This window comes from Cryptomeria japonica, chromosome 7 (assembly GCF_030272615.1).
Source record: "Cryptomeria japonica chromosome 7, Sugi_1.0, whole genome shotgun sequence".
In the NCBI taxonomy this organism is placed as follows: domain Eukaryota; kingdom Viridiplantae; phylum Streptophyta; class Pinopsida; order Cupressales; family Cupressaceae; genus Cryptomeria; species Cryptomeria japonica.
The window spans coordinates 618,268,659-618,287,042 of record NC_081411.1 but is presented as its reverse complement, the minus strand read 5'-3'; the positions used below and the strand labels follow the sequence as shown (position 1 = coordinate 618,287,042).

Sequence of the window (18,384 nt, the reverse complement as noted above, 5' to 3'; positions counted from 1 at the left end):
TGCTATATTGGAGGCATTTTTAATGGTTGGAGGCCACGTTTTTGCGCCATCATGGACGTTTTTACCAGCATGTGATTAGTGCGTTTTGATCTCCCTTTGCAAGGCGTTTTTTTCTTCTTTATTCCTAACGTGGATTTACAAAGTGATTGGGGGCGTTTTTCTTCTTTCTTTCATGCCGTTTTTTGTGCAAAGAGTTTGAATCCGAGTTTGTCTTGGATGCAACAAGGGTTTCAACGTATTGATTTCTTCTTCTATTGAAAGAGTTGATTGGTTGTTTCAAAGATTGTTCATCTCTTTCAAGGGCATCTTGATCAAGCAAGGTATGTGTTAAACTCTTGTTCCAATTCGGGTTTGAGAGAGTTTTTCCCATTTTATCCAAATCTTGAATGCAATTTTAAAGATGCATTGTTTTCCCCCTTTGTATTATATCCATCTACTTGCATCCGGGTTTTAAAATTTCCGATTGCAAGTAAGATGGAAATGTTTGTTTTTCCCCTTTGGTTGAAAAGACTTAATCTTGTTTTGCCAAAATTTCATAGTTGAAAGTTGTTATGAAACCTATCCATTCAATGTCGGGTTTTAAAAACTTGGTTACAAGTTCGTGTTCAATGACTGATTTGCGAGCATCATCTTCCCAAAAGAAGATGAAGTGTAAATACGGCAATTATCAGAATGAGATCTCTCCTTCTCAAGTCTCTTCTTCGTTGGATGAGATAAAAGATACAGAGATTGGGCACGTGGATATGTCAGACTTTCTCAAGAGGGTTAACAATCCCATGGATCATAGCATGCAACGCTTGCTGGATAGTCATCTTCATCTTCCTTCTTCCTTTGCAGTGGCTGCCCTAGAGCGAAAATTCATTCTTGCTTGTGGCGCTCTGTAATGTTCCCTTCTCAGTGATGTGCATTCAGTGGTCCATTGGCCTATTCCGGAGACTCGTAGGCTATTTGGAAAGGAGAATTAGGGTTTCCTATTTTTAGGAGGATTCTTTTGTGTTTTCAGGGCATATATGTGGGAGTTTGACAGTTTGGATTCTGGATTCCTTCTGGGTTTTTAGAGAGCTTCAAGATGGTTCGACATGCATCTGCATCGAGTGACTTTTTCCTGACTTACTATTTTTAGTAAGTGCAACGGCTGCTCAGAATGTGGTTAAAATCACTTTGGAAACACTTACTATTTTTAGCAGGATGCTATTTTTAGTAAGTACTATTTTTAGCAGTTCTATTTTTAGCAGGATGTCAGCTAGCCTGTTCAGATGGTTATTTTTGGCAGGTCAGTTTGAAGCCCCAACTCAGTTCAGTTTTGGTGATTTCCAGCACTTCAGTCTCCGGCTCAATTTGGCAATAATCAATATTTGAGGAGAAGGCATTTTAATATATATTATACCTTAGGCATGAGGTATTAATAATTGATTATTTTATGGATGGACGACTTAGGAAGGGAGAAAATATTAATTTTATCCTAAGTCTATTTGGGCGAAAATTGCATATGACTTCAAGGGGGTCGTCATGGTGTTAATAAGTAAATTATAACTCAAGGCAAATGGGCGATTTTCTAAGTATATTGCCTTAGTAATATTTTTTATTTGGAAGTCATAGTTGGGCGCCCACTTTACACTTTATTTTATGACACTTATATTTATTAAAAAGGGCGAACTTGTGCAAGGAAATGAAATGAAATGCAATGCTAAATGTGGATGAAATGGAATTGCATTTGGTTTGGGCGTATTTGGAGTGCATTTGAATTTGAATTTGGTTGGCAAAAAGTTATAAATAAGTGACTTGGGCTCTCATTTTGGTATCTTGAAAATCAGTGATGTTATGCTGCCGGATTGGCGACAGAACTTGAGGCTTCGGAGTGCGTCTCCCTAGTGCTACCCGGTTTCGTACTTGAAATACAGTACCTAGCTGTGCCTTGTATTCTTCTATCATTTTCAGAGCTTTGCCATAGACATCTTGGTGTTGCAACGATTCTGGACTTGCTGGTTTTGCCTGTGGCTGAAACACATTTTTGCTCACATCTCTCTGCTGGAGCGTCTGATAGTTATGGGTATTATTCCTATCTTCCTTCCCAGCACTGGCAAACAAGTTTGTAAGTTTTTAGCACATTTGTTTGAGTATTGATTTAATTATGCAAAATCGAAATTCCTAGTCTAGGCGTGGGTTTTTTGGGTTGCATTGGGATGCGTGCAAAATAAAAAGAGGGTTGTTTGGGGTGTGGCTATGATTGGTTGTCATTGTATTGGATGTATGGTGGGATTGGGCTTGATTTGAATCAATTCGAGTAAAAATTGAGTGATGCTTTGTGTTAACAACTTGCCAGAGTTCCCACCACTTTGACGTTCTACATGAACTCATACTTGGTGTATATAGCAGCATCGCTAAGACACTTTCCCAGTCTTTCTACCAAGGGTGATCGCTTGCTTGTGCTTGTGTGGGATTACTATGATCAGCTGCCTTTGAGACCTAGTAGGTTGTGTTATAGGAGAGTCCAAGATGCTTTCTATGGCCACTACATGTGCTTATTTGACAGAACATTGAAGAACAAAAGTGTCAGATGCGGCATGGGAGAAAGTAAATGAATACGGGTCTCTTTTTCTTCAATTCCCAACATTTACTTATTTTAGAGTTGGATGCTACTGTGGGCAGCCATACATGCTTCCAAGATATGCAACCGACAAAATCATTCTTATGGAATTTGGATGACAGTTGATGGCAGTTCATGCACAACAATCAGTTCGACATAAGGCTGGGATGGGAATATCTTCTAACAACCCATTGCAGATTGGTCGATATTCTCTCATGACATCCACGAAGGCTAGAGCAATGGAGACTGAGATGCAGGAGATCAAATTCAAATGGTTCAAATCGAGAGAAGATTTTGACTACAGAGGTATGAAGGAAAAGATTAAAAGATCCTTCATTCATGTGCATTGCATAGAGGACATTTGGATTGATCTTCACATAGAAGAGGAGATCCGTAGGATGGACTATTGCAGGCTCACACTTGAGCAGATTATTGATTTGAACCTTGTTAGTATTCCTGAAGGAATGGTTGATGATGGGAATGTACTCGATTCTGAGTATGTTGAAAAAAGAGTTGGTGAAGCCCCACTTTCATTGATTCAATGGTCCTAGAAGGAATGCATTGCCATTCTTGACAGATTTCAGCCTGTCTTAGCTAACACCAATGCTTGGCTCAAAAGCAACAGTGTTAGACTCCTCAAAATCAAGATTGGAAAAGAAGATGATTCTACAGGACCTATCGGACGCAAGTTTGAAATCAGAGTTGATAACAAGGAAGGTGCTTCCTCTTCTACTACAAGGATCAAGTTGAGAGTCAACATAGCGATGGTGATTCCTCTCGAAGAAGTGACAATGAAAGGGAAAGAGAAACCACAACTTCGTATTCATGTCATTGATCGTGAAGATCAAGAAGAAGAGCAGCAAGAAGATAATGCTCCTAGGTCCGCAACTTCGGAGTCACCTCACGAAGCTCCTCCTCAAATCTCTTTAGATTTGCCTATGTCTCCTCTTGACACAGATGTGGATTCTTTTTCCACCATTCATATTGATGCCGTTCCATTAAGTATGAATGCAGAGAGTGTCATTTCGATTTCAGCAGTGGAACCATCTCATGATCATACACAAAAGGATTTGCTGAATATCGAGGATAACCCTACCCATGTCTCTTTGCCTGGATTGACATTATCGGAGATTGATACTTCTACTTCCGGTTTTGACAAATTCATGTTGCAAGCATCACATCCTCCAGTGACTGAACGAGCTATGGTTGCTGTCCAGACATAAACCTCTCCCAGGGTGACCACTATAGTTCAAACAAAAACTGCTTCTTCCCCACCTCCAGTTGCTTCTGAGGCAAATTCTACGTCTTTACCTCCATGGCTAAGCTCTTTCATTCCTAAGAGAAAGAAGCAGCAGATTTCTCCTGATGTTTTAGATTTTCAGCAACTTAAACAAACTAAGTCCAAGGTTGCTTAAAGGGCTAAGACAGTTTCTAGAGTGACAGTTGACAACAATAGGATGAAAGTTGCAGAGATCGTTGAATCAATGGTAGATAAGCCACATGAAGAGATGCAAGCTTCTGACTACAAAATCACAAGAGTGGAGCTTGGTAAACAAACACATGTAGTTGTCATGCATGACGCTCAACATTCGGTGACATCATTGGTGCAACGATATAACGAACTCCTAATGAAGAAAGATAAGCTAGAGGAAGAGAATTTGCAGCTCATCTCAGTTATTGAGAAGATCACCAAATCTTCTAAGGAAGGGACCAATCCTTCAACTTCTTTCAATACCAAAGAATCAGTTCAGGAAATTGAAAGAGCTGTTCAAAAGGTACAAGCACTAGATTCTTGGGTAGATCAAATTACTGATCTATGTGCTCGTGTCTTGGAGGAGGTTTTCCAGGTGATGGTCAAGTTGGAAATGACCAAGGAGAAATTGAATCAGACTTCTGTAATGTTGAAACCAAAGAAACGAGACTCAGACTCGGCTCGGACTCGGCAAGGCCGACTCGGACTCGGACTCGGGACTCAGCGTCAGACTCGGCTCCAGACTCGGCTGGACTCGGGAAAGTGAAAAACTCAAGAAATTTAGAGATTTTTAAAGATTTAAAACTTGTTTTAGACACCCTTTATTGAATACACCTTAAAGACACAAAAACATTATTAAACTCGGCTCATTTGATTACATAGACAAGTATACATCAATCACATAAGCATAAACGCAAATTGTAGCTGAAGAAAATAAGAAACATAGATATATAAATATTGTCAAATGTATACAATATTACAAAACTCATGGAATAAAAAATCCATGTCATCATATGATCATCATCAAATGTTTCATACAAATACCAAAGGTAAATAGTAAATACTAAATACAACTACAAGTGTACAAGCCTATGGCTGAGAGGGCCGTGCACCCTCTCGCCCTGGTCCCCTGCGAAGGCGTTTAAAGTAGGTCCTGGATGATTCAACAGCCATAGTTGCTCCCCGTGACACCATGCCATGCTCACCAACATCAGGAATGGCCGTGTCATGCTCACCAACATCAGGAACAGCTGTGTCACTCTGAGTCTCAGTATTTCCTGTCTCTGCTCGTACTCTCTGCTCCTCCTCTGCCATGGCTACAGCCTCAGCCTCTATATCTACCTGGTCGATCCAATCAATGTCATCATCACTAAATACAGCTGTAGGAGTCCCAGGAGCTATCTGATTCTCATTGGCCCACTCTGCTTCAAGATCAACCTCATCTAGAATGATAGGAGACATGTCAACTGTTGCATTCTTTCTCATTCTCAGGCGGAGGTTGTAGTGAACAAAGACGAGATCATTCATCTTCTCCACAGATAATCTATTGCGCCTCTTGGAGTGTATGTGCTCAAACATACTCCAATTGCGCTCACAACCTGATGCGCTGCATGGTTGGCTCAAGATACGAATGGCCAACTTCTGAACATTTGGTGTCCCTGGGCCAAAAAAGTTCCACCAATGATCTGAGTTTGAAATGAGAAAAATAAATAAAATCAGTCTCACTCATGAACTCATTTAACAAGTTACAATATAGTATTGAATAAAACTAAAATTAAGCCTAACAATTTATTTTTACCTGGCATCATAGTTGTCCTACCGTCTTTGGCGACAGGACGAGAGAAGGTCTCCCCTTGTGCATCTGAGAACATCTGTAGCTCTCGAAAAAGGTCTATCTGAGAAGTACCAGCAGGTCCCATCTTCTCCATGATTGCATATAGCCCATTAAGGACCTCCGCATCAGCCTTGAAAGAAGGGATAAAACGGAATGCCGGATTCAGATAATAGGCTGCCGCATGGATGGGCCTATGTAGCTGATGATGCCATCTCCTATCAATGATCTCCCAAATGGGACCATACTTGCTCTCATCTGCTCCATAGACGAATCTGATGGCCTCCTTCGCCCTATCCATGCCCTCATATATATAGCCCATTGCGGGCTTATCTCCATCCGGAACTCGCAACAAAACCACCAAGGGCTTAACAAACTGCAAAATTGAAAATATTGTGTAATTTAGAAAAATGAGTAAATAAGAGAATACATATAATAAGTTATAAAACATGAAGCTAAATTGTAGAATTTATAAAAAAATTACCTTCACTATCTCATCACAAGGGACCCAAAAGCCTTGCTCATCAAAAATGCAATCTGCCATCTCTATCCCTGCAAGGGTGGTAGCATAGGATGAGGAAGACCACTCCTCACCAACAATCATACGTCTCAAGGCAGGCTTAGACCTAAGCATGGACTGCAATGTGAGGAAGTTTGTGGCAAATCTTGTGATTCCTGGACGATGCAACTCCTTCTGCTCTGTGTATTGTCTCATAAGAGCCAACACCCATGAATGATTATATACAAATTTGCAGACATTTCTTGCCCTTTCTACACATCTCTTGACCCATGGGATTTTTCCAATATCCTCCAACATGAGGTCAATGCAATGAGCAGCACATGGAATCCAAACTATAGATGGGTGCCTCTCCATCAATAGTCTACCTGCAGCAACATAATTTGTTGCATTGTAAATTGTAATTAATGGAGGTACAAACTACAAGATAGTAATTAATTTGCAAACAAAATTAGTTTGTAATCAAAAGTTTACCCGCAGCAACATAATTTGCTGCATTGTCGGTCACCACTTGTACCACGTTCTCCTCACCCACATCTTCAATCACCTCCTCTATCTGCTCACATAGGTAGGTGGCATTCTTGCAATGGGCGGAGGCATCAATGGACTTGATGAAAACGGTGCCCCTTGAAATAAAAAAATAAAGCTAGGTCAATGATCATTCAATAAACCATTAGATAAAAAATAAAAAATTAAAGACTATATGAAACTAAAATTAATCAATCACCTGCGGAAGAAACAAGAAAATTAAGGAGAGTTCTATTTCTCCTATCCGTCCAACCATCAGTCATGATGGTGCAACCTTTAGTGCTCCATATGTGGCGTTGTTCATCTAAATCCTTTTTCACATCATCCACCATTTGAGACAAAATGGGTCCCCTCAAATCACCCTCACTAGGGGCTTTGAACCCCGCCCCGCATATGGTAATGGCATCAACCATTTGTTGCCAATAAGGAGACTTGTCGCAAAGAAACTCAATGAGATAAGTTAAGTATAAAAATTCAATGAGATAAGTTAAGTATAAAAATTAAAACAATCAAAGTTATCAAACATAAAAGTTAGTAAAACATTCACCTGGCTACAAAGAATGGAATACAGCTGTAGCTCCAAAACCTGCCAATTGCCATTTTAGCAGCATCATGGACCTCCTTGTTCCAACCCATGCCCTCAAGTGACGGTTGGGACCCAGGAATAGTGCGAGGCACAAAGAAGGAATCCAACCTAGATTTACGAATCCTAGGTCCAATGGTAACATTCCCACTACAACTACTAGTGGTAGGAGCATGAGAAGTGGCAGTGGCACTGCCACTTATAGAAGCAGAAGCAGAAACGGAAGCACCAGCAGTAGCAAACTGAGTGGGACGATATGGAGGTAAGGAAGAAGGGCCCCCAACACAACCTAACTGTGTCCCTCTTCCTAAAACTGTCTCTCTCCCAATGGCCGCTCGATCCTCCTTTTGTTTCTTTTTTCTTTCAATCTCCTCAACCATTACATAACAATCACGTATGGCCTCAGAGACTGCTTTTAGGCATGGTTCGGCATCGTGTCCACGCACACCAGCAATATGGTATTTCAGCCTATATATACCTCCATGGAATATTGTTTTGCAAAACGTACATTTTGTTTGCCCCTTTCCTTGCCCTGGAAAATCCTCATGATATTTCCAAGCAGGGTCCTTTCTCATGGGGGGTCTAGAAGCTGAAGTAGACATTTTAGGATAGTTTTGTGAAAGTTGAAGTTGAGGCCAATAATAAAGTGAAGTTTGCTGCAATAAAACATTACAAATACAAAATAAAATTAATACATACATTCAAAAAAACTAAAGTAGGGTTTGTAAATTTTTTTTAAAAAAATTGTAGGGTTTGTCAAACCCTACAATTTAAATTTTTTTTTTTTTACAAACCCTACATACAACCCTACATAGTACAACTACATACTACATGCTACATACAAATTACAAACATACAAAAGATCTTGCATACAAGAAAATGTAAAACTTTCAAAATAAATGAATAGAAAATGGAATTTTTGCATATAAGAAACAAAATAATGTTAAAAAAAACAATCTTACCTCTTACAACAAGCTTGAAATGAGCTGCAAACTCTTCCTATCCAACTCTTGATGCACCAAATCGAAACACAATGCAGCTCCAATGTGACAAATTGAAGAAAACTTGAGCTTCCTCCTTGCTGGTTTTTCTTCTATGCACCCTTGTTTTTCTTCCCAACTCACTTTACTCTTCCTTTTTTTGCAAGTGAATGAAATGAAAGTCACTTTTAGGGCTAGAAGACAATTAACATTAAAAAACGGATTTAAAAAAACTTTACAAACTATTTTTTTTTTGACTTTTTCTTTGCTGCCAATGCCGGCCGAGTCCAGGGCTCGCTAGACTCGCTGAGTTCGGCGATTTTGGGCCAAAATCGGCAACTCGGCGAGTCTGGCGATTTTGGGCCAAAATTGCCAACTCGGCGAGTCTGGCGAGTTTACTCTCCAGACTCGGCTGAGTCCGAGTCCGAGCCCCTGGGACTCGTTTGGCCTGACTCGGACTCGGACTCGCCGAGTTTGGGCGATTTCAGGCGAGTCTCGTTTCTCTGGTTGAAACGGAATCTGGAGAAGGTTGAAAGTAGCTTGATAGTTTGTTACAAGGTAACACAGTAAAAGCTGAATGTTCTACAAGAGAATGGCATCCTTCCTACTAGAACCATGTATCTAGAATTTGGAGAGCTTCTAGAAAATAAGTCCCTTGTCCTGAAGTCACTTATTGAAGAAATTGATGATACTTTGGGATTGCGCATGGAAGTGTTGCAAGATATTGTCTCTCACTGGGAAAGAGTTTCTTATAAAATTGTAAATCAGAATATGGAGTTATTGCCAAAAGAATATGTCCTTTCACATTTGAGAAGGAAGATATAGCAAGAATGACAAAATGAACAATTTTCAGTTGCATCAATCCAAGCCTTCGTGAAGTACCAAATTTTTCTATAGGAAATCCAGGCTACTCTTGAGAAGCATAGTCCTACAGTTCTTAGTTGCAGGGATAACTTTATCAAACCAGTGATTGTTGCTAAGAACACCCATGAGCCGAATCCTGATGAGCTACAAGGAATTATCCAAATGTTCGAAGAATACATGGCCAAACATGCTACCGTATAAGTGTTTTCAACACTTAGTTTATATTTCAGACTTGTAGTTTTTCTTTCGACAAGTTTACTTGTAGAAACACTTCTGCAATTGCAAGTTGATCACTTGCACTTTTGTAATTACAAGTAAGCTGATTACAAGTCAATTTAGAATAGGACTTGTAATCTTGAACTAGTCTTAGTTAGTAGTTGGAATAAGTCATGGTGGTTGAGAGAATTTCTCAAGTTAGTTGGGATCCTCCCACCTTTTTCTCCAGACCTCTCTCGTACAAATACTTGAGGGGTTCTATTGTAATGGTGATCTTTTTGGAAAGCAAGAAAAATCTGCAGGATTTTTTACTTATAAAGACTTTGAGCTTTATAGTTGTAAATTTGCTATCTTTGAGTAATACAAGAGAAGTGAGAAATTTCAGACTTTGTGTTGAAGTCCTGCTTTATCCCTTGGTGTTCTTCTGTTATTTTGGGATATATTTGTGTTTATTTTGAAGATTGTGGAAGGTTGTTAGAAAGAGCTTCACTTCATTTAATTGTAGCCTTTGTGTTGCAGCTATTGAGAGTGGAATTAGTTTAGGAATTACAATTAGAGTTGAGAAGTATCTCAAGACTTTGTGTTTGTTATAGATTCTCAAATAGGTTAGCTTTAGAAGTGCATTCTATTTGCAGACTTTGCACTGCTTTATATTGCATTTGGTTTTGAAAATTATCATTACAAAGGGTTGATAGGATTGCAGATATTCAAGACTTTGAGCTTGATATTGTTTTCCCATCTCGAAGGAAGTGACGAAAATCTTTGGGTTTTCAGGAAACTTCCTTTCCTCTTTCTTATTTCATGGTACAAGTTATTACTGATATTTGCTTTTAATTGCTATTCTTTTTTGTAAAGAGGAAATAATATAGTTTTTCTTGAAAGAAGGAAAAGTATTGCCCAATTTGTTTTTATTAATTTAGATAGGGGAAGCCTTCCCTTAGAATTAGGAGAGTATTTACTCACACACTGTGGTTGAAATCAACAATTTTGTACAGCTGTTGAGGTGTACAAAATTTTCAACCAACAATAATGACTTAATATTTGGAGTGTTGTGTTGCCTGGCAACTCTAGGTATTTGGAATAGGGTATGTTCAGTATATTAATTTGATGCTGATAATAATTGTGGTTTTGCTGAAGTTATTTATCTTTAGTATTAGGAGTTGTTTAATTTCATTTTCTATCATTCATTTCCATTATATGCAAAAATATAAAAAAAAAATAGAAATTGTAAAAACACAAAAAAATAAAAAAGAGAAACCCCAATAAAAATATATCTAGATTAGGGTGGGATATTTCAGTGGTATCAGAGAAAAGTTTTCTTACCAACCTGTGAACAAGGTGTTTGATGAGTATAAAGAGTATCGAATTTACACTAGGGAACAACATAATTAGTGGCAGCCACCACAGGTGCGAAAAGGTGATTCTGTCTTAGAGATTTTGGGTTTACATAGAAGTTCTTCGAGTGACAGTGATAGTATTATAAGACAGATGGCAGAAAGGGACAAAGGACAAGCTTGCTCCGTTAGTCTGAATACCAGAGCATAGAGGAAGTTCGACAATATGATGGACATGATGTCACAACTATTGTCTAAGTTTAATCAGAATATAACTCCGCCACATACAGGTCATATAGGTGAGACGAGTGAGTGTTACAGGGGTAATGATCATCATACTACAGAGAGTAGGACGACCACTACAGGTTCAACGACACACTACTACAACCAACTTTTTCTCGTAGGGAGGTTCCGCAGATTCAGGTGCATGAATCGCTAGTTTTTATGATAGAGGAGATTAGATTGCACTATAGGGAGTATATGACCCTACCACCCGAAACCATAGATATGCCGACTTTGGAGTAGTTCTTGAACCAGAAGAGGCACAAAACAAGTGCAACTGACATGATACGGACTTGGGCGGCTTAGGGAATGAGAGACTTCTAGCAGGAAGTAAGATAATTTTGGAACACTTTGATGGTAGTGGTAGATGTATAACACATACCTAGGTACAAAAACTTCACAATTACCTGTCGTTGAGACCTATGCTAGAGGATGAGGCGATTAAATTTGCTACCTTGCATTTGGATGGGTTGGGGCATGAGTGGTGGTACCATGGCTCAGTGACACTTGGTCACAGTTTGAGTACCACCTATGATAAGTTCACTAATAAACTCTATCAAAAGTTTCGATGAAAAGGACCCAACGTTGTATTTTCAAGAGCTTACACAGTTGAGACAGGATGGCACCTTGAATGCTTACATATTAGAGTTTCAGAGACTATCAGTGATAGTTCCTAGCATCATAGAGTGGCGACTAGTGGTGTTATTTAGTGAGGGACTCATGGAGCCCTTACAAGGATGTCTTAAGGCGTGTGACCTCCTACTTTGCAAGAGGCTACGAGGAAAGCCAAAAATATGGAATTGCTGCCCCTAGGAGTAAGTCACCATCTATGTGTTTCTCTCACAAGGACAAGAAATATGACCATAGGGAAAAATAACAGCCAAAGAAAAACTCTACAAAACTGGATGATGAGACTCTTAATGACGTAAGGAAAAGGAAATCATGCTTCAAATGCAAGGGCCCATGGGACCCAAATCATAAATGCCCTATGAAAGGAAAAGCCAACCAAGTGAAGTACTTTACTATTGAAGAATCATGATGAGAAAAATCAGACCAGCAATCCCATTTTGAAGGAAGTGAAATAGCAAGTGCCTCAGAAGAGTTTGGGAACAAAAGGAAGATAATAGACCCATGGCACAACTCTCTAGTATCCAGGAAGAAGGTGCATTGTTGGATACAGGTGCTACTCATAACTTCATTAGTGAGGGACTTGTAGCCAAAAGGGAACTCAAAACAGAAGAGTTCAAAGGACTCAGAGTGAGTTGCAGATGGTTTTGTTCTCGTTTCAACAAGAAGGATTCCCAACCTAACCATTTAGTTGAGTGAATGAGTTTTAGGCAGATTATTATGTGGTTAGTCTGGGAGAGATGGATGTAGTTTTGGGTATGAAATGGCTTTGTGATATCGATGAGTTTTACCTCAACTTTCGAACTATGAAGATGAAGTTTGAGGTAAACAATAGGAAACATGTGCTTTGAGTTATGTCAGATGGAGGATTGCGTATGGTCTCATTTAGAAGGATGGAGCAACTCACTCGACATGATCAAGAAGAGTGGACAGCAAATTGTATGGTTATGCCCTTCACAACAGATCGACAAAAACAACAAGAAGTTAAACTCATAAATTTTGTTGATCAAATTTCTCATGATAATAAAGTTTGTAGGCATGAGGTAGAGGACATAACAAAAAATATTCTTAATGAATGAAAATCTAATAATGAAGGATTAAAACTTGAAAGAGATGTCATTAAGATAGCTGATTTGGATAGGCATCATGTGAAAAATCCATTGGATATTAATGAAAACATCAAAGTTACCCCGAGTTTCTGGGACGGGGACGACAGGGGACAGCGGGACGCATTTCCGGGACGGCAAATTTTTTTGCCAAATTTGGGGACGGCAGGGGACGACAAAGGGGACAGCTATATAAAATATAGGAAAAATTTAAAATATATAGGAAAATTTCAAAATTCTAAATGTTCATATGAAAACATGGATAAAGCATGCATACATACATTATATTCATATGAAAACAATACAACATGGATATAGCATGTGTATGATACTATGAAAAGTTGAAAACATTTTAGAATGTAAATTCTGAACATACAACATTGTTAATACTCAATAGACAATATGCAATTATGCATTCATAAATCAGAATTTCAATTCATTCACATTGTCAATATGCATATCAATAGACTCGGAGGTTAAATTTTCCCTACTTCTATCGACGTAGTTTCCCCCCATATTTTTCAACGGGGGTTTGGGGGCAGCGCCCCCAAGGTGGGGTCAAGGGGTTGGGTGTTATTTTTCTATTGACTACACTGCTAAATGCCCAAAAAATTAAAAAACTTATTTTCTAATCTCTGTGTCAAAATGCCCAAAGGCTACACTGCTGCCATATAGTTTCATTGTCAGAATTATGAATTAAATTAATAAATTTAAAATTTAATTAATGTTATCTTTTAATTATTTTATTTTTAATAACAATTTGAATTAATCAGGGGCCCATATTAGAAAATTTAAATAAAAATTGAAAATACAACTTTTTAAATTTTTTTAATATTTTTTAAGGGCCTTAGATATGGGGGACGTCTGGCCGTCCCCGGGACGGATTGGGGACGTCCCAGCCGTCCTTGGGACGTACGGACGTCCCCCAGAGCTAGGGCAAGCATCCCCCCGTTTCGGGGACGTCCCCTCAAAATACGGGGCAATTTGGGGATGGGGGGAAACGTCCCCTAGTCGTCCCCAAGTCCCCGAAACGTCCCCGGGACGGGGACGGGGGTTTTCAGGTCGGGGACGTGTCCCCGGGTAACTCTGGAAAACATCACTTGTAGTCATGTGACAACAATTATGATGGATGATACACTTGACTTTCAATTGGAAATATCTCATGAATCAACATTAGTTGATGGTCAACCTCACATGGAAGGAGGGGTACTTGAGGGTGTTGTTGACACTACATTAAGTAATGTTGGTTGAAAATTTTGTACACCTGGGAAGATGTGCAAAATTGTGGTTTCAGCCATAGTGTGTGAGTATAAAACTCTCATAATTTAGGGAAGGCTCCCCCTCTACTGCTATTACACTAGTCTAATTTGGGTGGGATAACATCTTATTCTCTTTCTTCAGAACAGATGAATTCTTTCTCTTATTTCAAAAAAGAAGTTACAGCAACAATAGTAAATACAAAAATGAAACTTTTTGTAGGAATTTTAGAACATTAAGGGAAGCAAAGTTTTCATGAAAGCACAAAGACTTCCGTCACTTCCCCGGGATGGGAAAATAGAAATGAAAGCACAAAGCCTTCAACACTCCTACTGTCTTATAAACCTTCTCAAAATGGTAACAGCGTACAACACACAACAACTCAAATTCTGTCTATATGATGCACTTCACCTTACATGCACAAGTCTTAAAAAATAAAAGCAGCACAAAGTCTACAAGTTATCTCCTTACTTGAGCTTTCTACACTAGCTTCAAACGTGATAAGCAGCTCAAAGTCTACAAGACCAAGTCGGAAAACCAAACCTATAACTCTAAATACAATTAGCAGCTCAAAGTCTGCAAGATTGAATTTAAATCCCTCTTGAACAATACGGCAAAAATCACAATCAATTCCAAAAAATGTCGTAACATAACAACTTGAATTGGCACAAAGTCCCAACACAACTTGCCTCTTTTATTCAAAGCAATTTGATTTATATCTAAGACATACAAATTGGCAGAATTTTGTTGCATTTCCAAAAGATGATAATTACAGGGAGCACCCTCGTCTATATATAGGTGAGGGGTTGAGAGCAAAATGCGGGAGAAGTCTAACCAACTGAGACTTATTCCACAACAAACTAACTAACTATGAGTTCTTCAACATTGCAAGTCCTTTTGCATTTTGACTTGCAATGTGATTACATGTAATTACAAGTTACAACTTTCCAAGTGATATAATCATTTGCAATTACAATTTCTGTCATTACATTAATTTGTCAAAATGAAATTAGAAATGCATAATTGAAACTAAATGTCCAGAGACATGACTCTATCTACATCATCCTTTGTTTGATCTTCATGCTATTATAATACACTCTGTGATTGAAGTACTCAGGTTTGGTAATGGCATCTTGAACCAGAACAAGAACTTGCACCCTTGATAATCTTTGTGTCCTTGGCCAGCGAACTTCAACCTTATCACATGCTTGGGGTAGTACCATTTCTACAGGAGGGAATTTCTTCTCTTCATTGTGTTTTTATCCATGCTTGATTCACTTTGTCAGTAGATGACTTCATGAGGATTATTGACCCTTGGGCTGGCCCATGAATTACTGTTGTATCTCTTCTTCTTTTGTTCACTGATGAAGAACCCATAACACCTTGTTCAAGATGAAATTGTTATAAAACAATGCCCGTGGCTTGATTTGTTGGTTTGATAGATTGTGTGAGCAAACAAGACTGATATGGGAAGGGATAAATTGATGTGAAAATGGGCTCACAAGTGAATTTCAGGTTTTGATGACTGCATTACATGTGTGGAAAAACAAGAGCATTGACTCGCAATTGTGGAGAATGAGCATGCATCTCCGTATGTGTAATGGGAAAATACAAGTTTTCGCTTGTAATTAGATCCTAGAGACTCATTTTCACGCGTTTTCGAGTGCATTTTGGACCAATTTCGGGTTTTGGGAGGTGGAATGCGAGTGCAATGTAGGGAAAAAATTTTACACTTACTCTTGGAATCGAGTCTTGAAGACCCGATTGCAAGTAAGCATTTTGATTGGGTATAAGCTTGCAATCTTGTGGGAAAGCCTTCTTAATCTGTCTTTAGAACATGGGAATTTTGTGGAGGCAAGCATTGTTTTAAAACTTTTGAAATCACTTGCAATCGATTCTCAGAGACTCGACTGCAAGTAATGAAAGCCATGGATAATGAACTTGCAATCACCCTTTCAAAACTTGAAATGGAACATGATGGCATAATATAGAGGAAACAACAACAATAGGCAATATTGGTAATCGGCTGCAAATAAATGGAAGGGATGAGCTTGCAATAAGAAAATGGTGGGCATAAATGGAAAGACTCCAATACTTATACTTGCAATCGGGGTTGTGTAGACCGATTACAAGTGCAAGGTTTACTAGGGCAGGGTAAGTATAAGCTTGCAAGCGTGGTTGCAAGACATGAATACAAGTGCAACAAATCCAAACATTATGTAATATGCTTGCAATCAGATCTGGGAGACTCGATTACAAGTAGAGATAACTTGTAAGAAAGAAGGTATAAAGAGGCTTGTAATCGGGTTCTAGAGACTCAACATCAAGTAAATAAGCTTGCAATGAAAACATATACCTTCACACTTGCAATGATGGACATAAAACCCGACTTGACAATTAACTTGACAATAACGCACCACCAAAGAGACTTTAGTTGTAGTCGGGTTTTAAAGACCCGATTGCAAGTATTATAATACAACTTGAAATGATGCTTCAAAAACCCGACTTGACAAGTAACTTGACAATTTAAACAATGAACTAACTTGTAATCGATTCTTAGAGGCCTGATTACAAGTAAGTGCATTGACTTGTAATGTCCTGCATAAGTTCCTACCACTTGCAGTGAGGTCAAAATGTTCCTACTTGAAGTGACTTTACTTGCAATGACAACAAAATGTTCTTACTTTCAATGACTGATGTGAAACCCAAAATTGCTCAAAAAGTTAGGAAAATGAAACCCAAAACTAACCAAAACTTGGACAATGATGTTAAAATCACCCACGCATGATTAGACACCGACCAATACAAGTTTATGCCTTGTAAAACGTGGCTTAGGGAAGGAGGAGTATTGATTTCAAGGAAAGATTCATAGAGGTTGCCTCAAAATGAGGACAACAGCTGGCTCTGAGTGGGGAATTTCCTTTGGTTGTAGGAACGATTGAAGGTAGTAGAATCCAGAACTTTGAGTGCCTTTATCATCCATTGGGCTATAGAGTCAAGCAACAAAGACATAGATGACAAGAAGGATGATATTACTGACGCAAAACAACTAACTGAAAAACAAGACACAAACTTGTGCAACTACACTTGTTGCGAAAGGAAAACTAACCTAACCTAAACTAACTGACCATGGAAACCTTCCTAAATGAAACCATTCACGGGCTCACCAAAGTAGCTTCCATTCTCAGCATGCCTTGCATGATCATAGGCAGCCACAACCAATTGAAGCACGAACAACTGTACCATAGCTTGACGCACTCCTGTTTGAAATAGATTAACAAATTCACCGGCCTCATCAAATAAATCACACATGCTGCTGCTCCAAAGTGGATCAATGAATTTGGACTGCCCTTGCTCAACCATAGATGCATCCTTTATTCCGTCCTCCATTGTATCGTCATGCTTAGGTTCAGGTGTCACTTGTGATGAATTGTCGACTTCCAACCATGCTAGATGTCTTATAGGACATCCTCTTGAAAGGACAAAATCAGAACTCCTTTTGCTTATTACACCTTTATTAGATGGTTCTTCAACTATAACCTCATGCTGAATACAATGAATTTCGTCATGTGATCCAAATGAAAACATGGCTGCATAGCTTGCTTCATCATACTGTTCACAAACTTCAGATTTGGGAGATATTGAGTCGTCATGAAGACTTGAACAAAATTCCTCTATTATGCTTGTGAAAAGGTCTTCAGTAAGTTCCTTGTTATCTTCATGCACAATATGTTCAAGTTCATGACCTTGAAATATAGATGCATTCTTTTCATCTTGTTCAACTTGACTGGTATCTTCATGCATATTCATCTTTTTACATCTCATGATATGATTGTCCTCCTTTACCAGCATCTTTGAAAAGTGACCTTCAACCTCTTCTTGTTTATTTCTCATGGTATCTTGCCCAACAGCTCCTTGATAACGCACTGACCAGATATGAGAGTCGCTAGTTGTGTCCGCTTCCTCCTCTTGGAAGAGATTATCAAGATCACTTCGTTTAGATTTAGAATTCTCGACTGCTGCATTTGTGGGTGGTGCCTCAAGTACAAGCTTTTCAGGTGGTGAACGAAGCTTGTCCTAATATCTAGCTACATTAGTAGGAGTAGTATTTGGATATGACCTCCTTGGAATGTCTTCGTAAGGGGAAGATAATACATATTGAGCTATTTGCTTTTTGAGGGCAAGCAACTCATTAGCCAACCTTTGCACCGTGGGATCTGTTCACTTGGTAAACCATGATCCCAAAGAAGAGTTTTCTTTGGACCCAATTGTCTCTATCTTTATCTTACCTGCAAGGATAAGATCATGTTCAATATCAGTTGCTAGGGCTTGTGCAGCTGCAAGATCTCTTGGAGTTGCCCTTCTCAAAAGAAACTCACCTTAGCAACTGAGCATTGATAAAGAAGCACTTCAAATTTGC

General features: G+C 38.9%; 2 protein-coding genes across 2 annotated transcripts in view; one reads left to right on the top strand and one right to left on the bottom strand.

Annotated features, from left to right (window-relative positions):
- Nucleotides 1-18,384, top strand: part of LOC131035837 (uncharacterized) — a 206,029-nt gene that overhangs the window by 116,576 nt on the left and 71,069 nt on the right. The window lies entirely within an intron of this gene.
- Nucleotides 4,671-6,653, bottom strand: LOC131856203 (uncharacterized). The gene is made up of 3 exons (XM_059207630.1): nucleotides 6,155-6,653; nucleotides 5,638-6,046; nucleotides 4,671-5,524 (listed from the first exon to the last, which is right to left on the bottom strand). Exons 1-3 carry the CDS (start codon nucleotides 6,542-6,544, stop codon nucleotides 4,929-4,931), a joined length of 1,395 nt encoding a protein of 464 aa, XP_059063613.1. The 5' UTR covers nucleotides 6,545-6,653; the 3' UTR covers nucleotides 4,671-4,928.